This window comes from Lichenostomus cassidix, chromosome 9 (genome assembly GCF_008360975.1).
Source record: "Lichenostomus cassidix isolate B80296 chromosome 9, HeHo_3.0, whole genome shotgun sequence".
Classification (NCBI taxonomy): domain Eukaryota; kingdom Metazoa; phylum Chordata; class Aves; order Passeriformes; family Meliphagidae; genus Lichenostomus; species Lichenostomus cassidix.
This window is the reverse complement of record NC_139490.1, coordinates 1,595,533-1,622,925: the sequence shown is the minus strand read 5'-3', so window position 1 is coordinate 1,622,925 and position 27,393 is coordinate 1,595,533. Positions and strand designations below refer to the sequence as shown.

The following is a 27,393-nucleotide window of genomic DNA, read 5'->3' as shown; positions in this document are numbered from 1 at the left end:
CAGGGACAGGAGGAGAGGGGACACTGAAGGTTCAGGTTGGGTATTGGGGAAATTCCTTCCCGGAAAGGGCTGTCCAGCCTGGCACAGCTGCCCAGAGCAGGGCTGGAGTCCCCACCCTCAGCCCTGTGCATGTGGCACTTGGGGACATGGGGCAGTGGTGGCCTTGGCAGTGCTCGACTGGATGGTCTGAAAAGGCTTTTCCAACCTAAACCAAACTGGTATTTTATGATATTGAGATTAAATGACTTTACAATTCCACAATCAGGCAAAACAGGAGCATTCATTGCACACTTCAGCCAATTGCAAAGGGATCCCATGTGAAGTATGAGATCCATTTGTCATTTCAACGACAAATCTCCATTTCCTGACAAAAGGGTTTCAGTGCACAGTGCAAGTGGCTGTGCAGAGCAGACAATCCCAGCCCTCATCCCGAGCTTGGCACAGGGAGCCCTCAGCCATTCCTGCAGGGCTGAATAGCTGCTCTTTCAACCCATTCACACAGCTCTGCTCACATTTCCTGCTCCCATCCCTGGCTGAACACACCTCCTGTTGTTCTGGGGTGCTGCAGGGCCAGCTGCACCCACCCCACAGCTCCAACCAGACACTCACCAAGCTCTCCTTAAAAACGGGAATACAGGGAAGAGGTGAACAATCAATCTGAGCACTGCAAACCCTCCTCACCCTCATGACAAAGTGGGAGATTGAGGGGTGTTTACGTTAATTTTCCTTGTGTCTCTTGTTTTCTGATAAGTGATCTGACAAATGCATTAATTGCTCAAATAGTGCCCAAAAAGCGAATGGATAGCCTGCTGTAGGTAATAATAGTGACAATAATAGTAATGATAATAGTAGAAGAAAGTGAAGAAGATTAAAAAGAAGGAGGAGGAGAAGGAGAAGAAGGAAGAGGAGGAGGAGAAGGAGGAGAAGGAGAAGACAAATGAGGAGGAAAAGAAGATTGAAAGAAAAAGGAAGAGAGGAAGAAGAGGGAGAAGATTGAAGAAGGAGGAAAAGAAAATTGAGAAGAAGCGTCATTATCAACTCCTGTGCTGAAAAACCTTCTGAACCCCTTGATCAGATCTGCCAGGGAAGAAAGGAGAGATGCCTTTTCTCACCTCCTTAGATAATCCAGCTCCCCCCCAGATATTTGGTACAGGCACTGGATTTCTATGATTTATCCCCATTTTTAAAACTGGGGTGGAGCTGGGGCTCAGGGGATGCACCTGCAAAAATAGAAGGGTTGTAGAAGAGTGAAACTTCTCTGGATGCCTCCAGAGCCTGATTTTAGGTGACAAGTGTTTGTCACCCTGGGAAGGCTCTGAAGCCATCTCACCTGTGCAGCCCAGCTCCTGCAGGGACACTTGGGTGGTTTCCCAGGACTGGGAGCTCCAATCCAATCCCAGCCCAGAGGAGCAGCAGGAAAACCCCTGGAGCTGCTGCCAGGACCTGTCTGGGGCTGCAGGCAGCAGCTCGAGTTCCTCCTTCCCACAGAAAGGCTAGGTTTGTAAAGTGCCATCAAAGCTGGGACTGAAATCTGTCCCTGCTGCTGAAAAAAGGATGATTTATGCTCTGGGAAACTGAATTGCAGCCTCCCTTCAGCAGCACGTGACTGCAGTTAAACTGGGAAATGTTTGATGTCAAACATTTGTCAAACTGGGCCAGTTCTTGCTGCTGCTGGATCAGACCCTCCAAAAAAACCCTTCACTGGAGTGGTTTGGGCTGAGCTGCTGCCACTCCACCAACAAGAGTGCTGGGCTGGGGCTGCGCGGGGAGCTGCAGGATCCTCTGCGCTGGGACAGTTAACAGATCTATTGCATCATCCTCGGCTGAGGATGGCTGGCAAAGCTGCAGCACGATGGTTCAGCAGAGCCACCCTCGGGAAGCTCCGAGTGACATCCCAGGGATGGAGCTGGCAGAGACAAACCCGCCCAGCCCCTCAGCCTCACCCCCACCTCCCCTTCTCCTCTCTCATGTCTTGCTTTTCTTTCCTTATTTCCTTGTTTACTTTTCATTGTGGGCAATTATTTGCACTCTCAACTGTCGTCCTGCTGTGAACTTTTCCCACTTCCTTTAGTTTGTTATTGTTCCTGGACGATGGCAGGGAGTTGTTTACAGGGGATTTCCTTCCCTGGCGCTTCCATCTCTGCCCAAAGCGATCCTTTAAGTCACTTTTCCAGAGTCTCCCGTTAAATGTTTGCTCATTAAGTCGGGTTTCCATCAGTTTCACACACCCCCTTCGCAGCCCAGCCGAGACAGCTCGTTCCTGTGAGCTCTGCACGTGGATTTTCCTGGGATTATGGATTTTCCAGAATTGGTTGGTGAACAGGGACCCAGGATGCTGTGATTTGGAGTGAGGGGTAGCATATTCCTGCCCAGGAGCTGAGCACTTGGAAGGCGCCCGGAGCAGCGTTTGGAGTCTGTGTTTGCTCAAGCACTTGATTTGTTTCTAGAGCTTGTTTTCGGTTCTGCTCTGTGCCCTTGGCAGACACACAAAAAGGGTCACCCCAGAGCCCAGCTGCACCCCAGAGCTGTTTTGGGGTTGGCACAGGGGGAGGAGGATGATGCTGAGAGATAGGGACTGGGGCTGGATGAGCTTCTGGAATAAAAGAAATGTCCTTACAGCAAACATCTGAACCTTCTCTTTCCAAATGGCTTCTCTGGGCACAAACTGAGGTGGAAGGAGTCCGAGGGTTGGGGTAAGGGTTGGGAAGGAGTGAGAGAGCTTTTCTGTGTCTGGAGCTGTGCTGGAGGTCTGGAATTCCCCTCGCCCAGGGTTTGCAGGGACACTGAGCTGCCCTGCAGGGCTGAGGGGAGGTGGGAGTCCTGCCCTGCTGGGGCTCCAGGATTTATTGCATCGCTGAGATGCTCCAGGAGCCCCTCACTACCAAAATGTTTCCGGCTGAGCAGCTCTTATGCCCTATTTGTTAACAAAAAAAAATTAAAATGGCTCTATGTGCTGCAGGTTTGGGCTGGTTTTAATCTTCTTTTATTTTAATTTTTTTTTTCCTTAGCAGCTCTGCCAGCAGGAGGCAAATCCCGACGTGTCCAAGGCCAGGTGGGACGGGGCTTGGAGCAACCTGATCCATGGAAGGGGCTGGAACCAGACGAGCTTTAAGGTCCCTCCCCACCCAAACCATGCCGGGACTCTGGGATGATCTAAGTTGTGTGTATAATACTCCTATTCTAATATATAATGGGATTTTAAAATTCTCTAATATGGGTATGTAATACTTCTATTCGAATATATAATGGGGTTTTATAATTATCTAATATGGGTATATAATACTTCTATGGCAACATATAATGGGCTTTTAGAATTAGCTGATATGTGTACATAACAATATATACATACAATGACAACAACAATAGTAATAATAATAACAATAATAATACTTCTATTCTGATATATACCACCTCATACGCCCCGAATATGACTATTATCTCTATTTATGAATGACACCGGACATTTCTGCACCTCTCCAGAAGGAGGGTGTGTGTCCAAGTGCGATACACATTCGGCACGTGAGTTGGCAGGGCGGTGACACCGCGGGGCCACCGGGAGCTCCGGGGGCGTGTCGTGGGCGTGTCCCCCTGGCCCCGCCCCAAGCGCCAAGGACGCGCTGCTTCCCGCGCTGCGCCGCCGAGCGCTTCCCCCGCGATGTCCTGCCCGGCCCCGGAGCCCGACAGGTGAGCGGGGCTGCAGCTCCGGGGGTCCCTTTGTCCCCTCCAGCCCCCCGCGGCCTCCCCGGGCCGCCCTGCATCCCCGGCCGCGCTCCCCGCTATTGTCCCCGTGCGCCCTCCCGCTGTCCCCGTGCCCCCCCGAACCCTCCCGCTGTCCTTCTGCCCGTCCTGCTGTCCCCCCCGCTGTCCCCCCGGGCCTTCCCGCTGTCCCCCCTGTCCCCCAACCCTTCCCGATGCCCCTCTGTCCCCCAGCCCCGCCCCTCGCATCCTCCCATCCCCCACTCCTCCTGCATCCTCGGCATCCTCCGGCTCCTCCATCACCTCCATTTCTGCCCCCATTTCTGGGCACCGAGCCCGGAGGGTCCTTCCTCGCCCTCGCCGCCCGCCCCGGGCTGTTCCGTGCCCCTGCCCGGCCGTGCACCTGCAGCGGCAGCTCCGCCGCCCCGCAGACAAAAGCGCCGGGCGAGCCAGCGCCGCTGCCGCTGCCGCTCCGCCCCGAGCACCGACCCGGGCTCTGCAAACCCCCCGGGCTCCTCTGCAAACCCCCCGGGCTCCTCTCCACCGGCCCCGGGTCCCCCCGGGCTCTGCTCCCCGTAATTTCCCCAGCCCGGGGCAGCTGCTCCCTCTTACACAGCTCGTGTTTATCTGCCCCTCGTCGCGCTGTTATCGCGCCCTGGGAACCACTTTCCCCGCCGGGGCAGGGCTGCGCTTGGCCGTGGTTACAGTTATTAACCGCGTGGTGCTTTTTTTGTTTCTAATTTTTTTTTTTTTCTATTTTTTTTTTTTCTGTGCGCTGCCGGGGCTGTTTGCCAGAGCGGGAGGAGGGAAATGCAGCTGCGAGAGGTTAGAAGGCAGAGCTGAGGGAAGCAAACCCAATTTAGCAAGCCAGCACTTGGTGGAAGGGGTTGAAGGGTTGCACAAACATCACTTGGCTCGGGCTCTGGCGAACATGCAGGCTTCAGCCAAATCCTGAGATAAATAATTTTTTTTTTTGTTGTTTTTTTCCAACATACAGTTTGGCAGAGCAAACTGTTTTGTAATTTCTTGTGGGTGAAACTCATCCCTAGTTCTTCCTGCCCTTGACCCACAAACTTTCCAGCCCTGTGCAGCCACTGTGCTGTGCTTTGCCTGGCACCCCCAGCTGGCATCTCTTCCCTGAATGCCTCAGGAATCTTCTCCTTAGGGATTGATTTCCCTGCCTCTGCCATTCCCATCTATCTGTTCGTTTTTCAATTTCGTGTCTGACTGCCCCAGTGCTGCCCTGAGGCTCTGAGCCCTGTGCTGATTTCCACTCATTCCAGCTGCACTCTGGGAGCACCCAGGATGGCCAAAATCAGCCTCCTGAGCTGAGCAGCTCCCAACCTGGGCTCCACCATCCCCAGCATCCTTCAGCATTTCTGGGATGGCTCTGTGGCACTCACCTGCCTCCAAAATAAAAAGGCTGGATGTTTTTTCCCTGCCTGCTGTTCCAGCTGCCCCGGGGCAGGGTGGTGGCTCTGGAATATTTGCTGGTCCAGCACGGTGCAGGAGAGCTGGATGTCACCTGCTGCTTTATGGGCACTGCACCCAGGGCTGTTCCCTTCCTCAGGGCAGCTTTCCTGTGCTGGATCTGCCTGACAGATGTTGTGGAGCTCCAGGAAAAGGTTTCCAAACAGGGTTTTTTCCGTGAATGATAAAACCAGCAGGTTTCCCCTTTGCAGGGGTGAAAGGAGGTCGGTGTGAATTTGCCACAAATGGGTCTGCTGGAGTTGTCTGCTGAAGCTCTGAGTTTATCTGAGTTTCCTGCCTGGCTGGAGATTGGTTGGATTGCTCCCAAATCCAACGGGCGCCTGGCATGGAGTCCAGGGCTGGGCAGAAGGGCTGAACCACGGGTTTGTGGCCCTGGAATGATGTCCAGCCAGGCTAGATGTCCCCAAAAGGGCCAGGACAGAGCCAGGGCCAAGCTGGTGCTGGAAGAAATAAATATTTAATCATTAACCCCCCATGCTCCTTCAGCTCCGTTTTCCCCAGCCTGGGAGCAATGCCAGCGGGCAGGGGTGGGGAATACTGCCCCTGTGGAAGTGTGGGAAAGGACTGCCAGAGCTACTCATGTGTGTCTGCTTTTGTCTTCCAGCGGAGCAGAGTCCCTCTCCTCGGATGAAAAAGGTACAGGGATTTTGGGAAATGCCCATCCTTGGGAGTGGGAATGGGAATTCTGTAACTGGCTTTAAAAACCTCGATGTGAACGCTTAGTTTATGGATAATTTTGGTTGTTTGTGCTGCTTTTTAAAATCCCTGCTCTTTTGTTATTTGTTCCCTTTCTCTGAGTATGAAATTAGCATGAGAAGAGTTAAATCCTCCTGGAATTTTTATTCCCTGCTTTTGTCTTGCAGAGGTGACACCCAATGGCACAGAGGGATCGGGATCCGCCGAGGAGGAGCACCCAGAGGGTGAGCACACCATGGCTGAGGGATTTCCTCCCTCCTGGGATGCTTTGGCCAGCCCTGCATCCCAAATTTCCCCACAACCACATCCCCGGCTCTCCAGTGCTGGTTTCTCTTCAACTGACATTTGTGGGAGCAATTAATTAAAGCCACACTTGGTGAATCCACACGAGTCACGGCTGGTGGGACACAGCTCCCACCAAGGCTTCTGCCATCTGCCATGGAAAATCAGGATTTCACTGGGATGTGCCATGGCTGAAGCTCCAAAATAATCCCAGGCTGTATAAAACATGCAAATTAAATATTTTGGACACCCTTCAGAAAGGCCTGGGTGACTCCAAAGTCTCCCCTGGAGCTGGGATTTGATGCTTGGATGCTTTTCTCTGCCTCAGTATATTTCCTGCTCTGTTCCATTCTCTATCCTGCTGCCTGGCCTGATGGATCCACACCTCTGGATGGATCCCTGGACTCTGATCCCACCTGTGTTCTTTTCCAGGAGAGGCCAGCTCCAGCAGCAGCTCAGAAGAGGAGTCAGGTGAGCAGAACATTGTGATTTACCAGTTTGCCTTTTGAAAACTGATGTTCAGCTTAAGCCAGCTGCTTCCCCTGGGAATAGCCTCACAGCTATTAGGGAATGCTGACTCACTGATTGTTTTCCCAATAAAATTTTTGGGAGCCAATGATTTCCAATCAACCATCAAAGGGCAGCAGCTCGTGCTGCTCTCACCTCCCAGGCACAACACCCGTGGATGTTGCAGACACAATACCCACGGATATTTTTACACCACAGCAGTTGTCCAAACACCAAGAGGCCATAAACTTCCTGAAAACTTGGCACCAGAGCTGGCCAAACAGGATGGGCAGGAAAAGAATGAAAGGAAGCATTTGCTGTTGGTGGGTTTGCACTTCCATGGGTTTTGCCGCCGGCAGTTTATTCTGCTTTTGTGTAACATTACATTGTGAATATTAAAATGTAATATTTTGTGTGAAAATGAAATCATTGAATATTTTTCTCGCCAGATGCAGAGGAGTGGGCTGGAGGAAGGCTGGGTGAGTGTGGCTTTCCTGTCCCTGTTATCCCTTGCTCAGCAGAACAAAGCCAGCTGGGATAAGCAATGCCTGAGGGGTGCTGTGGGATGGCAGGATGGATTTCCAGCTGGCCCAGCCATCCCCTCTGTATCTTTTGGGAAAAGGAGCTGCTGGAGAGCATCCCCAGGAAATGGGGAGTGGAGCTTCCACGTGCAGGGAGTGTTCCTGGAGCTGCTCCAATCCTGCTGCACTCAGGGATGGGAAGGCAGCCAGCTGCTGGCTGATGTTGGCCAGGCTGTTTGCTGCAGCAGGACCTTCTCTGTCTGTCCAGCCCAGGAGGGTGTTGGAGTCCTGGGATAGCTCTGGGACAACCTCCAGCATCCTTTTTGCTGGATGGGAAGCAGCCCATCCCATCCTGGCCCTCAGCACAGCTCTGCCTCTCCCCTGCTCCCAAATAGAGCCCTCAGGACACAACCTTCAGCCTGAAGTGTCAGCTCTGCTGGAATTCTGTCCTGTTGGATTCAGCAAGGAAAATCCAGGCACTTTTAAGTTATTTCAGGGACAAATACACTGCAGACAATGTGGTGATTTCTGCCTGGAAATGCTGTTCCCAGTTTCCATGCCAGGGATTGAACTTTGTCCTTGGCACCATGAGGCTCATCCCAGGGTAAATCTTTTTTTAAACCCTCTGAAAATTCGTAGCAGTTTGGGCAACTTAGGAGCTGTTGGCAAATTTGTATCCTGATGTTCAGCTTCACCCCCAGGCTGGGCAAAGCCTGCAAGGATTCACTTTGGGGAATGTGCTCCTTAGGATTTTATGAATCCTAAAGAAAATAAATGGTGGGGTTGTCCTGAGGGGGATGTGGGAGCAAAAACCCTCTGGAGACTGAGAGATTTACTCCAAACTCCTTTTCCTAGATGAAAAACAGGAGGAGAAGGAATCCCCACCAGACTACAATGAATCAGGTAGGAACAGATCTCCTGAGGGCACTTTTATTCCTGGCTGTTTAATTACTTGGCTTTTCATGAGCTCATCTTGCTCTTTTCGCACTAGGAGGGAGCTGTTTGACACACTGTGAGCACTGCAGGAATGACAATGTAGGTTTGTGAGGAAAAAAACACCCACTTATGTTGCATGAGATCATTTGCAAACTGTAATTCTACTCTCTCCTCACCTTTTTAAAGTTGTTTTTTTTTTCCTAATCTATTTCCAGGACCAGATGGAGCAAGTAACCCCCAGGAGACTTGCTGGAGGACAATTCATGTATGGAATTTTTTTAATATAATGGGTTTAAGTTTTCGGTTGTTGTCCTTGAGGTGCTTCAGTCTTTGGTTTAAGTGAGGAAATAGCTCATGAAACAAGTACATTTAGATTTATGCTGGAAGGTGCACCCAAATCCTTAAAAATCATGGCTTAGGAGGGTTTTTCAGGATGCTGCCTTGTCTTGCTGCAATAAGTAGCACAGCCCCATTTTTATGTGCATTTTTCAGTCCAGATGCACATGAGGGATCTTGCCCTGCTCCATCCTCCCCTTTAGCGTTTTTCCTTGCAATTTCCTCGCAAGTTTCCTTTCCCACTGTTCTCCCTGTCTTGACCTTGGAATTGTCCCTGTGGGTTGTCCTTGTGTTCCTTGCTGTTCTCCGCCTTGGATGTTGATGTTATCCATGGAATATTGGCTCTGCCACTGAGCCCTTGGTGTGAGAGCAGCTCCTCGTGCAGGAAGCTTTATGCAAAATGCTCATTTATATGTGTTTTGCGTAGGCTGGGTGTGTCCTCAGCACTTTCTGGCTGTCACTGGGATGGTAAAAACCAGAGACTGGAAACCATGGCAGCTCCTGTGCTGCTCAGATAAAGCAGGAGGGAGCTGCTCCGTTATTCCTGGTATTTTTGGCCGAGTGTTGGACATCTCTTGCAGGGTGAAGCTGGATGGAGAGGGATCCTACCAGTGCAGCATCACTGGGCTGATTTTCGAGGTGACAGGCACTGCCAGGATCACATATTCCCTGCTCTCCTGGAGCAAATACGCCAAGCTGGTGGAGAAGCCGTGGGTTGTTGGTGGCCCTCTGTTCGACGTGCACTGTGACACCACTGCTGCCCTCAGCTCCATCCAGTTCCCACACTGCCTCTGCCTGGGGGGTGAGTGGGGCAGCAGGGAACGGGGGTTTGGAATGTTCTGGAAGCACCAAACTCACCCTGGGATGTCCCCACAGGTCACGGGGACGACGTGGCCTTCAAGGTGCTGCACATCAAGGGCGGCAGCGCTGCCATCGAGCCCTCGGTGGCCTTCTCAGCGTCACATGTCAAGTGGCTGGTGAGCTCCCTGTCCCCCGTGGGGCCTCTGATCCAGAGCCAGCAGCCCCTGGAGTACCACGGCGTTGTCATCCTCTACAAGGCCATCGACGAGCACCCCTCGCTGGCCTTCTGGGTCTTCTTGGCCCCCAACAATGAGTCTGTCATCAAGGTGTGCCTTGCCTGGGAGCTGGGCCTGGGCAGGGTGGGGATGGAATCCTGTGTGGTGTGGGTGGGAGGATCTGAAATGCCATCTCACTGCACCCCTGCCTTGGCAGGGACACCTTCCACTGCCCCAGGCTGCTCCAAGTCCCATCCAAACCTTCCCGAGGTCCAGGGGCAGCACAGCTTCTCTGGGAATTCCATCCCAGTGCCTCCCCACCCTCCCAGAGAACAATTCCTTCCCAACATCCCATCTAAGCCTGCAATCTTTGAATGTGAAGCCATTCCCCCTCTGTTCTGTCACTCCATCCCTTCTCAATTGCCTCTCTCTAAGCTTTTCCATTTCCATTCTTTATCCTGCTCTCTTCTCCTGTGTAACAAGCGACAGGACAAGAGGAAACAGCCTCAGGTTGTGCCAGAGGAAGTTTAGATTGGATGTTAGGGAAAATTCCTGCAGGAATAGGGTGGCCAAGCATTGGAACAGGCTGTCCAGGGCAGTGGGGGAATCCTCAGTGAAAATTTGGTAATTTGGGAAAGCAGCTGGCAATGAATTCAACCAGGTGCCACCAATTTTCCTGCTGCCAAGGATCTCCTCTGAGGAGATCAGAGTGTCTGTAGAGATCATGGAACTAACCCTGGATAAAATCACAGCTCTAGAAAATTCCTTGCATTGTCCTGCAATGGGATATCATTAGGAAATGGGGTTTGTGGGATCATTCAGGAGCTCTGGCAGGAGCAGGACATTAATTTACCCAACACGGTGAGGACAGTGACAAAACCCTTCCTTTTATTCAGGTTGCAAACTCTCCTATCTCATTTCACCCCTGCAGCAGAGCAGCTGGAGAGGTTTTTTGGACAGCTTTTGAGTGTGGTGGTTATTCCACAGCTTTCTGGGAATGTTGTGGTCATGGCTGTTCTGTAAAGCTGGGGCCAGAGAGCAGCCCCAGGAGCCACATGAGCACAGGATTTAAGTGTTAATCCCTCTACTGAAATGAGTAAGGTTGAAATATTAAGCTTGAAACTGTTTTTAAATTGCAGGAGATTGCAAAGACTGTGAGAAACACAAATAAGAAATTTGTGAAGATTGACAAGCCTGCCGTGTGCCAAAAGTTACTGCATGAAGGAACGAAGTACAGACTGATCTGTGAGCCAGAGGCTGAGATAACTCCTGAGGTGAGTCCCTTGCACAGCCTCACTTCCTGCCCTGCAGCCTCACTGCAATCATGGCACAAAAAGGAACCATTTGCCTCTTAAAACCCTAAAATTTTGGGATGAAATCCTGATGCTTAAGTCAACAGCAGAACTCTGGGGAAATCAGAGTTAGGCTCAGATCTGTCCCAGCAGCCAATTGCCCCCTCTTCAGTTTATTTCAGATAAATATTTATTTTTAACATATTTGTGTTGTGTAGAAAATACAGTTTTTTGATGGAGCACACTTCAAGATACAGAGTTACTTCGAAGTGTATTTGGAGAAGCCTGATGACTTCACCTTGTCCCTGCTGGAGCAGGACTCAGATGAGACTGTCTGGAAAGCCAAACTGCGGGAGAGTGAGTCCTTGGGAATCAGGGAATGCTCTGGGTTGGGAGAACCTTACAGCTCATCCAGTTCCACCCCCAGGAGCTCCTTCCACTGTCCCAGGGTGATCCAAGCCCTGTCCAGCCTGGCCTTGGACATTCCAGGGATCCAGGGGCAGCACAGCTTCTCTGGGAATTCCATCCCAGCTCCTCCCCACCCTCACAGGGAGGAATTCCTGCCCAATATCCCATGAATCCCTGCCCTTTGGCAGTTTGCAGCCATTCCCTGTGTCTGTCCCTCCAGCCCTTATCAATAGTCTCTGTCCATGTTTCCTGCAGCTCCTTCAGGCACTGCAAGGCCCCAGTGAGGTCACCGCAAAGCTTCTCCAGGCTGGACAATCCCAGCTCTTCCAGCCTTTCCTCCTAGTCAGAGCTGCTCCATCCCTCTGATCATGAAATTAATTAGTGGGAACCTTAAAGACCATTTAGTTCCACCCCCCACGTTATTCCATATTATATTATTCCATATATTATCCATAAGATTGTATAATATCATATATAATTGCATATTTTGCATTATAACACACAATCTCTATTGCCTGTTTTGACCTGCTGCAGCACGTTGAGTAACAGGGAAAAATCTGCTTATATCAAACCTCAGGGGTTGGAATCCACCCACCAGCCTTGCTCTGTGCTGGGAATTCTTGGAGGTGGAGCTCAGCCCTGGGAATTCCTGCCTCACCTTTTCCTCTGCCCTTTGCAGGGGATTGGATCCATTATGACCAGAACAAAAACGAGCAGAAGAGGAGCACAGGCAGTGAGTGACTCTGCAGACACCTGGGGCTTGGGGTGGCTTGTTCCTTGTGCCCTCTCTGGCTCCTGGGGAGGTGACAGGAGTGACATCACCTCTGATCCCTTTCCAGGTGTGAAAAGACGGAAGCCAACCCTGAGCATCTCGGAGGAAGAGGAGCTCCTCAGCAAGAAGCAGAAGACTGGCAGCAATGCAGGTAGGGCCTGGCTGTGGCCTTGGGAAGAACCTGCTTGGATTTTTTTTGGTGTGGTGGTTTGTGGGTTTGAGTTTGTTTGGTTTTGGGTTTTTTGTGTTTTTGTGGGATATTTTGTATTTTTTGGTTGTTTGTGTTTTTCAGGTTTTTTGTGGTGTTTGGTTTTTTGTGGTTTTGGGATTTTTTGTGGTTTTTGGTTTTTTTGGTTTTGTGTGTGTTTTGGGGTTTATTTGTTTTTGGGGGTTTTGTGTGTGTATTTTTGTTTTTTTCTGTGTTCTTGGGGTTTTTGCGTGTTTTTGGGGTTTTTTTAGGGTTTTGTGGTTTTTGTATTTTTGAGGTTTTTTGGTTTTGTGTGGAGCTGAAACTCAGCTCACTTTTAAAAAAGATTTCTCCCTGTGGAATGGTCCAGCTGGGAAGGTGTGTGGTGGAAGAGCAGCTGAGGGTGGAGTTGGCAGTGGCTGGACATGAGCCAGGTGTGGCCACAAGCCCAGGGCAGGGATTGTCCCCTGTGCTGGCACTGCTCAAGCACCTCCAGCCCTGGGGACACTTTTGGTCCCTCACAAGGACACTGAGGAGCTGCAGTGTGTCCAGGGAAGGGAAAGGGGCTGGAGAGCTGAGGGAGCTGGAAAGGAGCTGAGCCTGGAGCAAAGGGGATCAGGGGGACCTTGTGGCTCTGCAGAGGGGAGGACAGCCAGGTTGGGATTGGGCTCTGCTCCAGAGAACAGGGACAGGAGGAAAGGGAATTCCTCAGGTTGGATAACAGGAAAAATCCAATGTTTTCCAGATGGAATGGGAGCTAAAAGATTAACAGACCAGCAGCTGCTGGAGGTCGCCAAGCTGCTGGACCGGCGCTGGAGGGAAATCGCCATCGAGTGTCTGCAGATGGAGATGAAGGACATCGAGGACATCAGGGCCATGGAGGACGATGTGCTCATGCAGAAATTTCAGGTGCTGAGGAAGTGGAGAGACAGGGAGCAGGACAGTGGAACTGCAGAGGCTTTGCAGAGCAGCCTCGGGGAGAAAGCCACCTACGAGATCCTGCAGGCACTGCAAGGTATCAACTCCTGCTCACTGAATCCAGCGCTGCTCCAGCTGGGTTTGGGAATCCCCATCAGGGAGTTTACCAAATCTCCAGTGCATGGTTCATTATGGAGGTCAAAACTGTCTCCTTTCTGCTCTCAGCAGTGACTATTTTTGTGGTGTTTTTATGCTCCCCTGCAGAAGCTGATGTAAAATGATGTTTTTGTCAGGATCTCCTGACTGTGCAGAGCACTCTCAGCATGGCCTGGCTGTCCAAAGCAGTTCTTGGGATTCCCTGGAAGTCCCAGGAAGAGCCATTTGGATCTTGACTCTGACCTGTTTCAGGGATGGTTCCTGAACACCTTCCCTGGTGGATGGTTTGGTGTTTCCATCCCATGTGTGGATGGATTTCCCAGGGGAGCTCCCACTCCTTCCTGAGGAGTTCTGGTGTTCAGTTCACCTTCTGCAAACCCAAATTGCTCAGGGAGCTGGGAATTGTCCCTTCCCATGGCAGGGCTTGGAATTAAATGGCCCTTAAGCTCCTTTCCAACCCTGACCATTCCATGATTTTATGAACTCAGCCAGCCAAGGGGAATTGTCCTGGAAAATCAAATAGATTTTTTTTTTGCAGCAGCAAACTTTGTCCCAGTTAATTCCTCAACTGGGACAAGAGGAATGGCCTCAGGTTGTGCCAGGGGAGTTTTAGATTGGATATTGGGAAAAATCTCTTCCTGGAAAGAGCTGTTCTTTCTCCACCAGAATCCTGCAGGAACTTCCAGGGATCCTTTAACCCACAGGTGTTGTTTTCCTTCCCTCAGGTTTCCTGGCTCAGAGCTGAGCCAGCTGCAAGGAGAAGGAGGAGGAGGAGGTGGGAACTTCCCAATCCAACCATTCCACCCCTCTGGGATCCTGCTGGCATCCAGGAGGGCTCAAGGCATCAGCACTCAGCAGGAAGCTCAGGCAGGATCTTCCAGGGAAACGGGAATGGGATTTGGTGTGGATAGAAAGACTTTCTGCCACTTCCAAGACTTTCAGGAGAGGTGGATCCCAGAATTCCGGGCTTCACCCCCAGGGAAAGCCACTCTGGAAAGAAAAACACTGGAAGAAACCAATTTATATTTCTCATCACCTGGAAAAGGTCTTTATTTCCATCAGGGAAAAAACAGGGAGAAAAGTTCCCCTGGAAAATTTCATCCAATTCCAAAAAACCAGTGAACTGCCAGAATCGTGAGGTGCATTGGATTTCTCATGGATCAGGGAAGAAAAATCCTAAACTTGTAACAAATTCCTTTCATAATCACTGTATATATCGATTTATTGTATATATCCTGTACATTCAGTCCTTGTCAAGCTGTGGTTCTGCTTCCTGAAATTCCCAAGGATGGGAACACCACTGTGAACTCCAGGCAGCTTGGAATTTCCCCTGGGAATTTCTTCTCCCCTCTTTTCTGTATAGTCCGTCTCCGTTTTTTTACGTTGTATGATTATTATTTTTTTTTATATGAGAAACTTTTTATACTTCTTTTTTTACTTGATTTATTTGAACTTGAATTAGAATTTAGGTGCTTCAAACGGGAGGAGCCACAATCTACATGCTGCAGGATTGGAAAAAAAAATTGGGAAGAATTAGCAGGAGAGAGGAGTGAGCAGATCCAGGATTGTCTTGTTTTTAAGGCCGTGGGATACTTGTGATCCTCTTCCTCTGGGTATGGTTGGGAAAGAAAAACCTACTTTTAAAAAATAAGGATTAAACGGGAAATATTTCCATCATTTCCATCTGATTTTTGGTTGTTTTTTTTTTAAGTTGTTGATGTCCTGGGAAAAGAGGAGGAGGATGGAAGTTGTTCCTCAGCGTCTGGAAAAGCTGGGGATGCTACCAAAGGCATCTAAGGGATTTTTTTTTGAGGTGGAATCCCAAAATCCCAATTCATCCCAACCCCTGCCATGGACAGGGACACCTTCCCTAGCCCAGGTTGTTCCAAGTCCTGCCCAACCCAATCCAAGATGGAAAATGGGATTTTAAAATACACCAATTATAGTGATGTGCCTTCCCATGCCAGCAATAGCCAAAGGATTTTAAAGGATTTGTGTTGGATCCCAAGGAACAAAAAAAATTCACCAAGATTTTGAAGCAAACTTGGATTTTATTAGGCAATAAATAGAATAAATAAGGAATATCATCATAAATAAATCAGGGGATAGAATGGAATATCGTTATAAATACATCATAAGTAAATCAAGGAATATCATCCTAGAGTCCTGAGTTGGGAGGAACCCCAAAAAATGGATTATCATAAATAGGTCTCAATTCCTGAGAAATCAGCTGAATAAATCAGTTGGATTTAGGAACATTTGGATCAATAGGAGTTAGGAACATTTTGGTGCTCAGATGGGAATTTCACACAGTTTGAAAGGCACAACTCCCTAAAAACAATCTGTAGGAATTCCGTGAAACACTCAACATTCCTCCCCCTCTTTGGGGTGTCAATTCCTCCAGGATCTCCTTAGCTTTCTGGGTGAATTCCTGGGATTTCCAGGGAGCTGAGGAAGTTCATCATCCTGCTGATGGTGAGGCTGCGGATGAGGAAGGCCTGCAGGACTCTGCAGAGCCTCAGCCTCGCCGAGAATGATTCCAATTCCGATCCCAATATTGATCCTGATCCCAATAGTGATCCCACTGGAGCCTCCAGAGCGTTCCCAGTGCTGTTGCCCACAGCCTGCACAGAGAAAATGGATTTGGTAAAAACCTCCCTGCATTGGCACCTCTGAGGGATTCAGGGCAAGGCTGGGAAGTGTTGGCAAGAGGGAAAAATTTGGGGTATGTCATTGATCATGAATAGATTGAGGGTAAAATTTGGGATATTTCATTGATCATGAATAGACTGAGGGAAAATTTGGGGTTGGGTTTTTTGTTGTGTGGGGTTGGGTTTTTTGTTTGTTGGGGTTGGGTTTTTTGTTGTGTGGGGTTTTGTGGGATTTGGGATATTTCATTGATCATGAATAGATTGAGGGAAAAATTTTGGGTATTTCATTGATCATGAATAGATTGAGGGAAAAATGTGGGATATTTCATTGATCATGAATAGATTGAGGGTAAAATTTCCCTTGTGTTGGCATGAGGGAAAAAAATTGGGATGTTGAATTTATCATGAATAGACTGAGGGTAAAATTGGGAATATTTCATTGATCGTTAATAAGGTACATTTGGAGCTATTTTATTTATCATGGATAGACTAAGGGTAAAATTTGAAGTATTTAATGTTATCATTAATAGGTAAATTTTTGAAATATTTCAGCATAGCATTAATAGGCTGAAGGTAAAATTTGAAATATTTAATTTATCACGAATAGAATGAGGGTAAAATTTGAAGTATTTAATGGTAACATTAATAGACTGAGGAGTGAAATTGGAGGTATTTAATGTTATCACTAATAGGGTAAATTTTGAAGTATTTAATGTTATCATGAATAGACTGAGGGTAAAAATTGAAATGTTTAATGATATCATTAATAGGGTAAATTTTGAAGTTTTTGTTTTGTGGGTTTTGGTGTTTTGTTTTGGGTTTTTGTATTTCATGATAGCATTAACAGGATAAAATTTGAACTATTTAATGTTATCATTAATAAGGTAATTTTTTTAATATTTCATGTTATCATTTCTAGACTGAGGTTAAATTTGGAGTATTCATCACCCTTCAGTCCACCCTGCATCATCTCCAGCCCAGCAGGTCAGTGATATTTCAATATTTGGAGGAGAAATGAGCTTTTTAACCCCATTTTGGGGGGAAGGGAGGAGGCAGGAATTCTCACCTCCATCATTGCATCCAGAGCCTCCAACACCTGGGGATCCTGGAGCTTGCTCAGCTCTGCCCTGTAGGCTCTCAGATCCGCAGAGATTCCCTGCAGGCATTTACCCTGGGAAAGGGAATTGGGAAATGTGGCAATCTGGGGCTCAGCAAACACACAGCCAGCAAAAAATGGGATTTGCTGGGAAATTTACCTCATCAAAAGTTGATTCATCCAGGGCTGGGCAGTTTCCAGGCTGCAAATTAAACAGGGAACATGGTGATTGAATGGAAGTGTGGATTTGCTGTTTATTCCATGAAACTGGGAGGCTAAAAATAGGATTTTCTATCTATTTCTCTCTGTTTTACCCCTGGATCCTCAGCTGTGCAAGCCTTGATTGTGTTGATTTGGTTCTCAGTGATGTCCACCAGATCCACCTCTTCAAGGGTGCATTCAAATCCCAGGCTGTTGAGTTCCTGTGGGGAACAGGGAATAAAAAAGGGTCATTGGTGGGTTCATGATACAATTTACATATTTATATATATATTTGTAAATACAATAATGTAATGTATCTCAGCTGTCTGTGCTTAGATGAATCCCACGAATGAGGCTCTGTGAGGATTGTGGTTAAGTATGAAAGGTAGGAAATAGATTGGGAATAATCCCAGGTTTTGCATGGATTTGTTTTATATTTTACTGGGAATTGCTCTGCCTCTGCTTTAAATTATTCCGTCAGACGTGGAAGCTGTGGAGAACTTTATGGCAGTAGAGTTTCAAATGGAAAAGGTCTCTGAGAAAAAACAGCGTGGGGAGCAGCACAGGTTTGGTGCTGAGGGTTTTTTGGGGTTCTCGGAGATGAAGGGTGCAAAAATAGGGAATTTGAGCAAAAAGAGGGACAGAAAGACCCCTGAGGAAATCCCTGTCCTGAAGGGCTGATCAGGGCAGGCAGGAGAGCAGAGAGAGGGGCAGAGAGTTAAAGGGAGGCTGCAGGGAGCATCCACCCTCCTGGGTGCTCTGGTGCCTTCAGCACCTCCTGGGACCACCTGGGGACATCCTGGGGACCATCCCTGCCCTCCTGGGCACCGGTGTCATCCCGGGACCACCACTGACATCCTGGATCCACAATGCTGCTTCCCTGCCTGGTTTGGTACCTCTACTGTGCCATCCCTGCCCTCCTGGCTGCCACCACCCCATCCCTGCCCTCCTGGCTGCCACCCCTGCCCCATCCCTGCCCTCCTGGCTGCCACCACCCCATCCCTGCCCTCCTGGCTGCCACCACCCCATCCCTGCCCTCCTGGCTGCCACCCCTGCCCCATCCCCTCCCGTCCCTTCCCGTTCCCTGGCATACCTTCAGCCGGTGCAGGGAGGCGTTGGCAGCCTCCAGCAGCTCCCGGGAGCGGCGGAGGCGCTGGGAGGGGTGGTGCGGGTGCGGGTCCGGGGTGGGCAGTGGCCGGACAGCGGTGGGCAGTGGCCGGACAGCGGTGGGCAGTGCCCAGGCCGGGGGCAGCAGCAGCAGCAGCAGCGCCAGGCGCAGCAATGCCCTGCCGGCCCCGCCAGGCGGCGCTGCCCGCCCGCTCCCGCTGCCATTCCCGCTGCCATTCCCGGTGTCCCCAGAGCTCCCGGTGCTCCCAGAGCTCCCGGTGCTCCCAAAGCTCCCGGCGCTGCCGCTCCGCTCCATGGTGCTGCCGTCGGACCGGACCGGGGACAGCTCTTATAGGGGCTCCGGAGGGAGAGGAACTTCCCCGCCGGCCAGCCGGGGCAGCGCACTCATCTCGAAAGGGCTGCGGTCGGGAATCCCGCGCGGCGCGCCGCAGGGCGGACATCCCGCTCTGCACGGCGGTGCTGCGGGGCGCAGCTGGAGAGCTTCTCCAGGGGATTCTGCACGCAGAGCTCACAGAGAAATGGGATTCATTCAGAGTCAGTGCGGGGCATGCGGGAAAGTTCTCATGGAGTCACAAAATCATGGAATGGTTTGGGTTCAAAGGGACCTGAAAGCTCATTTCATTCCCATGGCAGGACACCTTCCACTGTCCCAGGTTGATCCAAGTCCTGTCCAGCCTGGCCTTGGACATTCCAGGGATCCAGGGGCAGACACAGCTTCTCTGGGAATCCCATCCCAGCTCCTCCCCACCCTCCCAGCCAGGAATTCCTTCCCAATATCCCATCTAAACCTCCTATCCTGTAGTTTGCAGCCATTCCCCCTTTATTCGGTCACTCCAGGCTCTCTCTCTAAGCTTTCCCATTTCCATTCTTTATCCTCCTCTCAAGGAACAAGAGGCAGGACAAGAGGAAACAGCCTCGGGTTGCATCAGTGAAAGGTTAGATTGGATATTAGGGAAAATTCCTCCATGGAAAGGGTTGGCAGGGGCTGTGGGGGGCAGGGGTGGAGTCCCCATCCCTGGAGGGATTTAAAGCCCAGTGGATGTGGCACTTGGGGACATGGGCCAGTGGTGGGGAATGGTTGGACTCGATGATCTTTGAGATCTTCTCCACCCTAAACCTTTCTGTGATTCTCTGACTCTATAATGATGAAATCTCATTCATGAATAGTTGTGAAAACCTGCCTGGAGGCTTGATCTCGCTGAAATATTTGGAATAATCAACAAATATTTTAATGTCTGCTCCTATTGCTCATGGCCATTCTAGAAAACTTTCCTGTGCATTGGGACTGCTGTGAAGTCACTGGGATTTTTGCTGTCAAATTGGAAGGGAGCAGGATGAATCAAGAGTTTTATATTGCATTTTCAGATTCTTCTTATTTCCACTGTTTCCTATAAGAAGCCTGTGGCGTGTCCTGAGACTTCTCTTGGCTCCAATACCAGCAGAGCATCATTTTCCAATTTCTCTGCGTGTTTCCCACTTCTGCCTCAGTCATTTCACTGAGGGCTGTGGTTTCCAGCTCGTGTGGGAGCCACGTCTTCTGGGAGCCAAAAGTGAAAGAGAATTTTGGGATGTGCTGCAGGCTGTTCCTGAAAGGCACTGCTTTGCCTTTCCAGGTTTCCCTGCCTGGTGCTCAACCTCTGCTCCAGCAGGACGGGAGGTTTCCCAGCAGGGTGAGTGCTGGGATGGGGTTTGGTGGGTTTAATTTGCTGATTAATTGGGATATCTCCTAATTGTATCCTAGATATCTCAGCCTGGGATAGGGGAAGGCACTGGATGAGCTTTAATGTCCTTTCCAACCCAAACCATTTTGTCATTTTGTGATTCTAATTCTGCTGATAGAAAGAAAAATCCATCTGCCTCCTCCTTCATCCCAAAGCATCCTCTGTGTGACCAGCCAGCCTCAATGAAGCATCTTGGTAGTTAATATTTATATTAAGCATATTAGAATGAGAGAAGGTTTTATATATTATAATATATTAAAATAAGATAATTACTCTTTGAGCAGCTTGGGGCAAGTGCAGTCCCAGCAGAATGGGAAGCAATGCTCAAATGGAATGGGAATAATTAAAGATCTGTGGGCTGGGCTGTGATTTTTATATCAGAGAATTAAAAAATCATGGAATGGTTTGGGTTCAAAGGGCTTTAAAGCTCATCCAGTTCCACCTTCCACTATCCCAGGTTGCTCCAAACCCCAGTGTCCAACCTGGCCTTGGATACTTCCAGGGATCCAGGGGAAGCCACAGCTTCTCTATGCCAGGGCCTCACAGTATAATAAATAAAATAAATATTTAAAAAATGTAATATATAACTGTTATGAAGTGTTAGCAGCTGTATTATTTTCCTTTATTTTCCTAGAAAATGTAATTCCCCTATTTTTATTTCAACCAGCAATCGTTCCTGTTGGAATTATCCATCAGAGAACAATAAGGATCATTCTGGCTATCTGTAAACTCAGATTTGATCAAATGCAGCCAGAATGAGGGGAATCCCTGCTCCTGGCCTCGCCCAAATCAATACCTAAAAATCCTCCTCGAAAAAGGAAGGGAAAACACAAATAAGAAAGAAACCCCATCAGAAAAGCCCCAAACCCCAACCCCTCTGCTCAGTTTGGTTTTGAGGCCTGCAGAGTTGAGTGATGAGCAATGGGATCTGCTGAAAAACTGGGAGGTTCCTGGAAGTCTCCTGGCTTTTTGTTTCAGTCTTGGCTTCTCTCCGCCTCCGATAAATTGAAATTTATTGATTTTCGGCTTAATTTGGGCCAAGGGAAATGACGACCATCCTGGTTTCCAGGTAAGAATCTTGGACATCACTCTCTGCTTTGAGGAAAATGAAGTTTGTGGATATTTCCTACCAGCTGTGGGATGTTATTGCTCCTGTAATTTAAAATTAAATGAATTTTCCTCAACACCAAACCCCTTGTGAAAGTCGTGGAGTCGCTTGTGACATCCTCGGGGGGAAGAGTTTGGTTATTTTTTGGGAATTCCTACTCCCTGTAATTATAATTAGTGATATTTGATATCTACAATTAGGCAATAATTACAGACATGTAGAAATTAAAGCTGCAGGATGATAATATCCCACCCAGGCTGTCGATAGAGATCCCTGCTCTGTAAAAAGAACAGAAAAATGCTGGGTGGAATAGGATTTCTGGATGCAATAAATAAAACTAATTGGATCCTATTTGCCCCTCTCAGAACATGTGGAATATTGAATTGTTTTTGCACTCCTGGATCATTTTTTGGGCAGATCCAGGGCCAGATTTATCACCACAAGAGCCTCACAGGCAGAAGTTGCTTCTGATTTGTGTTGGGAACTGATGACTCTATAGAACAGCACAATAAAGCCTCGGGAGGAACTCACCAGGTGTTTTTTTTGGCTGTTGGTGCTTTTTGGTTGTGGAATTCCCTGGAATTTGTAATCCCAAACCTCTGCTTGTGCTGCTGTCTCACCAGGGCTGATGAAATGGTGTTTCTGAAGCTTTCTCATGGTGCTGAAACCCATAAAATCCTGGCTCCATCACCTGCACCTCTTGGCTCTTCTCCCTTCCAGCTGCCCCTGGAATTGCCTTTTTTCCCGTGATCCATGCTGGTTCCTGGCTCTGGGAGCCCCAAATTCCCAGGTTGGTATTTGCAGGCTGCACTCCAAAGCTCCAATCCACCCACCAGGGTAAGGGATTCATCCTGGGAAAGGGATGAAGCCGCTGGGGACAATGGGATCGGGGTTGGGATTCCCTAAAAAGCACACAGGGGTTCCAAATGGGGGCATTTCAGGCAGGGAATTTCTCCCACTGAGTTGGGAGGAATATCAGGGAGAAGTTGTTCCCTGTGAGGGTGGGGAGCTCCTGGCTCAGAGAAACTGTGGATTCTCCATCCCTGGAAGTGTCCAAGGCCAGGCTGGATGGGATTTGGAGCAGCCTGGGGCAGTGGAAGAGATCCCTGCCTATGGCTCTGGGTGGGATTTAAGGTCCTTTCCCACCCAAACCATTCCATGATTTTATAACTCCCTATGTATCCATCAGCCCTGTGGGGTTTGTTTTCAATTCCACCAGATGAACAGGAATAAAACCCTCTGGAAGGGCTGGATGGAGCTGCAGGGAGGGTGGGGCTGTGCCTGGGGCACCTCCATCCCCAGCTCTGTCCATCACAGCCCGGAGTGCTCCTGTCCCATCCATCCCCTGGGGTTTTGGGACCCCGTGAGCTCATCCTGCTGTCCCCATGTCCCCTGCCCCCGCCCCAAAAGCACCCTGTGAGTAAGGAGCTGATGCCAGCCCTGCCCATGGTTTCGTGGCACTTTCGGGGAGCTCTTTCTCTCTCGCTTTCAGTTTTCACAGAATTTCTCAGCTCTGGGTGCTTTTCTCTGCTCTTTGTCCATCCCTGGTGCCTCCCAGCTGAGGATGCTGTGATGGGCAGGCAGGAGGAGAGCAGGGATGGGGAAAAGCAGGAATTTTGGGAATTTTGTCCTCCTTGCTGGTTTTCTGTTTGCTCTTTCACCACCCGCTGGCTTTGCAGTGGAGAAAGCAGAGACAGTTGCCATTGGGTGAGTGGGAGATTTTTTAGCATTTCTTTGACACAACATGACTTTCCAAATCCCATTAATGCTGGATTTCTCCATTCTATCCCAAGGAAGGAGCTCCAAGTCATGAGTGAGCTGAGAATCCTGAGGAGAGCTTGGGGACACCCTGAGAGCTGCTGGAGAGAGAATTCCCTAGGCTCCAGTGCCAAGGACATGGATTGGATCAGAGTCATTCCTGGGAATGCTGTGCCCAGGATTTCCCCAGCTCCTCCTGCAGGTCAGGCTCTCTCCTGGCAGGAATTGTCTCTCCAGGGACAAATTTCATTGCTCAATGACATCAAAAGGAATGAAAGGCAATCCCAAGGAAGTGAAGCCCTGACCAGGTGTAGATCCTGGATCCCAAGGTTTGGTGGGAAAGGTGGGGAAGGGAGAAGCCTTTCCCATGAAAGCAAAGAGTGGGAAAGCTGCAGGAAAGCTGGAGAGGGACATTTGACAAGGGGGAATGGCTTCCCACTGCCACTGGAAGTTGGGATGGGGTTAGATGGGATATTGGGAAGGAATTCCTCCCTGGGAGGGTGGAGAGGAACTGGGATGGAATTCCCAGAGAAGCTGTGGCTGCTCCTGGATCCCTGGCAGTGTCCAAGGTCAGGTTGGACATTGGGGCCTGGAGCAGCCTGGGATGGGGGAAGATGTCCCTGCCATGGGAATGAGGTGAACTTTCCCTTCCCACCAAACCCATTCCATGATTTTGGGATGATTCCTGGAGCTGGGAGGCTGTGGTGGCTCCAGCCCCAGCACAGAGCCCTGGGAGAAGCACCCAGAGTGGTTTGGGTGCTGTGCTTCCCACAGAGGACACAGGAACCACTGTGGGTGACATCTGGGGCTTCCTCTGCTGCCTGGAAAGGAACTGGCAGTGCCCTGAAGTTCGGGAAACCCTCACGCCCTCGTGGTTTCCGTTGTGGGGAAAAAAAAGAGCAATATTGGATTTTATGCAAAGCGCCGAAAATGGAAAGGGTTTCACTCAGAATCACGTGAGCTGGGAGCTGCAGAGAGGTCACTGTCCTTTCCCCACGCTGGAGCTGTGTGTCCCCACATGGAATAAATCCCATTTTTGCCACGTGCAGAGGCTTTGGTGTCTCCTGGTGCCATCCAGCTGTGGGGCTTTGTGGGAAACCCAAACCACTCCTAAGGGAACTGAGCATTTCTGAGCCTAAAGATGATGGTACAGCTCTGATCCCATCTTCCCACCCCAAACATCTCTTGCCTGGACACAGGGATGGTGTCCCTTTCTTCCCAGAGCTCACATTCCAAAAGGGGAAGGTGCAGGATGAGGGGTCTGACAGGGATGGGGATTCCTTCCCCACTCCCAAAAAATCCGTCTCTGTGTGGTTTGGGAGCTGCAGAGCCACATCCCAGCTCTCATCCTTGCTTTGGGTCACTCCCCTCAGCCAGGAGTGCTAATTCCAACAAAATTCCCTCAGCATCCCATGGGATTTTCCCCAACCTTTTGTCCACTGTAGGATGAGGACAACACCTGGGAAAATTCCTCCTCCCACAGCCCTGCCTGGAAGCAGAGGAGAGCCCAGCTGGCTGCCTGGAAACAGCTCCAGAAATCCATGTAAATCTGCAATTCCCATTTTTCCGATGGATTGAGCTCCTTCACTCATTTCAGGTGAGTTTCCCCCCAGAGCAGCTGTCCTTGGGACGCTGAGGGACAGCAGGCTGGGGACACAATCCCTGGGGTTCCTGGCCTTTGCTCCCAGCCCTTCCTGGCAATTTTTCCATCAGCAATTCCAGTCTTGAACCAAACACCAGGAGAGGCTGGGATGGGTCAGAACATTTGGCACCACCAAGAATTGGGATAAACTCTTTCGCATCAAACCTTTTGTTTTATTCCCTCCACAGCCAAGAGACTTTAAACAGTATTTCCCCACCAGGAAGGAGCTATTCTGAGGGAAGAGGGAAAGGCTGATCCCACTGGGAAAAAGGGCTTTTGTTGTGGAGCAGAAAGGAGCAAAGCGAGGGCTTTGCTGCCCTTGTCTAATCCTTGCTCTTTTCTGGTACTTTGGCTAACTGGAAAAGCATTCTGGGAGTGACTCAGCTGAACTAGGGGTGAAAAACAAGTTACAGACTTGTAAAACAATTATTAGAAGCAGTAAGTGTCCCACTGTGGGGCTGTGGTTGGTCACACCTGATGCCTGTTTCTGTCGTGGCCTATAGTAGTTGGTTAAGCACATTTGTTGTGCCTCACAAGGATGGAAACTCAGAACAAACTAACAGTTTAACAACCCTGGATCTTTGCACTAAAGTTTCTTCACCATACCACTGTAAAAATCACATTTAACACCCAGGTTTAGCAGCAGATTGACCCAGGTGCTGTGGGGAGGCAGCTGGAGCACAAGGCCTCACAGCAGGCTTCATGGTAAAGGGAACAGAAACTGTGGGGTGTGTGGGGAAGTGACAGCAGGATGTCACCTCCTGTCACCCACGGCTTCCCCAGGGATGGCCTCGGCCAGCAGAGCCTCCTGAGGGAAAACCTGGGAGCTGCTGAGCTTGCCAGGCTGGGCAGAGCAGGAGAACATGAGGGAATGTCCCTCAGCCCAGAGCTGCTCCTCTGGGCCTGCATGGGGCTTAATTATTGTTTGTTGGTGCTTCTGCTTTGGAGGGTGAATGAGGAGAGTGAAGGGCTGTGTGTGTGGTTTTTGTGGGATCAGGGAATGGTTTGGGTTGGGAGGGACGTTAAAAATCATCCCATCCCACCCCTGCCCTGGCAGGGACACTGCCACCATCCCAGTGGTGACACTGCAGGGCTCCAGGGACACTGCAGGGCTCCAGAGACAGCCACACTGCCCTGCTTTTCCCTGCTCCCACTCCATGCTGGTGCCTGTGTCCTGGGAAATGCAGCTCAGCACACTCAGGAGCAGCTGGAGTGGGTGCCTAAAAAAAAAAAAAAAAAAGCAGAAAATGACCAAAAGGGGAACCCAAACGGCAGGGCTTCCCTGAGAGGAAGCAGCAGCTCATCAAGCTCATCCCTGCTCCCAGGGCTGGGCAATCCGTGGGCTCAGGCATGAGAACATCCCACCCAGGAGCAGGCAGGAGGCTTGGAGTGCCGCTGAGACCCAGGAATAAAATAAAAAAATAAAATACATCTTGCTCAGAAAGCACACAGAGATCCTTCTTTTGAAGAAATAGCCTTTAATCCATCAATTCCACAGCACTGCCATCATCCCCAGCCCCCCTGGGAATGCAGGACACGGAGCCAAGGAGAGCCAGAACAGGATTTTTTTCCTGGAGAAAGCCAAACCCCCAGGGAGGGGAAAACCAGCAGTTGGTGAGTGGAATAACAGATTCTCTCCAGCAAGTTAAAGGCACTTAGCAAGGGAATGGATTCCAGCCTTCCAGTGCTCCAGCGCTGTGGGATTCCCCAGAGCACCAGGCAGCTTTCTTGCTTTTTTTCCCTATTTTTTTCCTTCAAGCTGAGAGCAAACTTTGTGTATTTGGGGCTTTTCACGCTTTAAATGCAGCTGGAGGTAGTTCCTCCCTGATTGCCAGAGCTGCTTCCCATGGAGGCAGGGGATCCATGGGGAGGATTTGGGGTCAGACACTGCAAATTTGGGGTTTTAGAGGGAAAATTTCAACCCAGCAGGTCTGTCCATGTGCAGGCAGCCAAGCAAGCACTGCAGGGAAACCAACACCCAAATATTTATAAATATTTTCTGCACAGACTTAGAAATAAAGAAGAAAAGGGTTGACATGGTCCAGGGCTGCAGGTGAAGGCTCTTAATCCATCCCTCTGCTCCTGATCCTGCTCAGGGAACATGGGATTTGATCCCTGTGGGAGCTGCAGGACAGGGAAGAGCTCTGGAAAACCCCTGGGAAAGGCAAAACAACCCTAAATTCCACCAACCCCCATCCCAGCCCTGCCAAACCCATCCAAACCCTGCCCTTCCTGGAAAAAAAAAGGGGGAAGAAAAAAGGTCATTTAATAAAAAAAGTCCTTTAATAAAATACATTGCTGGCAGGGGATGGAATTTGAGTAAATCATGAGGCAGAGCCTGCCCTGGGATGGGTTTGCTGCCAGGAAATGAAATAAAAAGGTAAAAAGCTGCTGGGAGCACCAGGCTGGGTTCTTCCAGCCTCAAATCCAATCAGTGAGGGATGGGGACAGATTTCCTGTGTCCCAGTGTCCCCTCTCCCACGGACAGCACTTGGCTCAAGGAATTCCCTATTTAATCCATTCCATTTCCTGCTTATTCTTTAACATTTTTTAAAATTATTTCTGACATTTCATTTAAACATTCAGCCCAGACACTAAAATATTTCACAAACCAGCTGGGGTGTGTGTCTGCTGCTTCTAACAACCCCAATTTCAGGGCTCAGAGTTATAGCAGAATCTCTTAATTCCACGTGCTGCAGAATAAGGAACTTAGAAATAAATAACCCAACAAAAATCCTCTCTTCTCTCAGAGTTCCAGCGAGGCAAAAAACAAAAGGCTCTTTCTGGTGATGATGATGATAATAATAATAATAATAATAATATAAAGTTTGAGGATCCCTCACTCAGCAGAGTCACCCCCATGGCAACAAACAG

General features: G+C 49.6%; 1 protein-coding gene and 1 long non-coding RNA gene across 3 annotated transcripts; both read left to right on the top strand.

Moving 5' to 3' along the window:
* Positions 1-3,369: 3,369 nt before the first annotated feature.
* Positions 3,370-14,891, top strand: CARD8 (caspase recruitment domain family member 8). 2 transcript variants are annotated; one of them, XM_085068939.1, is made up of 16 exons: positions 3,370-3,684; positions 5,792-5,823; positions 6,051-6,116; positions 6,595-6,636; positions 7,122-7,151; positions 8,049-8,096; positions 8,185-8,228; positions 8,345-8,394; positions 9,047-9,267; positions 9,342-9,592; positions 10,621-10,755; positions 10,992-11,130; positions 11,861-11,914; positions 12,021-12,104; positions 12,886-13,155; positions 13,940-14,891. In XM_085068939.1, exons 1-16 carry the CDS (start codon positions 3,656-3,658, stop codon positions 13,957-13,959), a joined length of 1,515 nt encoding a protein of 504 aa, XP_084925065.1. In that variant the 5' UTR covers positions 3,370-3,655; the 3' UTR covers positions 13,960-14,891. The 2 variants fall into 2 exon arrangements, with proteins under 2 accessions (XP_084925065.1, XP_084925064.1); XM_085068938.1 differs by lacking the exons at positions 3,370-3,684; positions 5,792-5,823; positions 6,051-6,116; positions 6,595-6,636 and having other exon boundaries at positions 6,651-7,797.
* Positions 14,892-22,916: 8,025 nt separating this feature from the next.
* LOC146433047 (uncharacterized) lies at positions 22,917-27,333 on the top strand. The gene is made up of 3 exons (XR_014853978.1): positions 22,917-23,079; positions 24,323-24,474; positions 26,018-27,333. It is a non-coding gene; the product is annotated as an uncharacterized LOC146433047 (long non-coding RNA).
* Positions 27,334-27,393: the final 60 nt, after the last annotated feature.

Coding starts and splice junctions, on each gene's coding strand:
- CARD8 (XM_085068939.1), top strand. CDS start 3,656: ATGTCCTGCCCGGCCCCGGAGCCCGACAG. Junction 8,097..8,184: donor ACCAGACTACAATGAATCAG/GTAGGAACAGAT, acceptor TTTTCGCACTAG/GAGGGAGCTGTTTGACACAC. Junction 9,268..9,341: donor ACACTGCCTCTGCCTGGGGG/GTGAGTGGGGCA, acceptor ATGTCCCCACAG/GTCACGGGGACGACGTGGCC.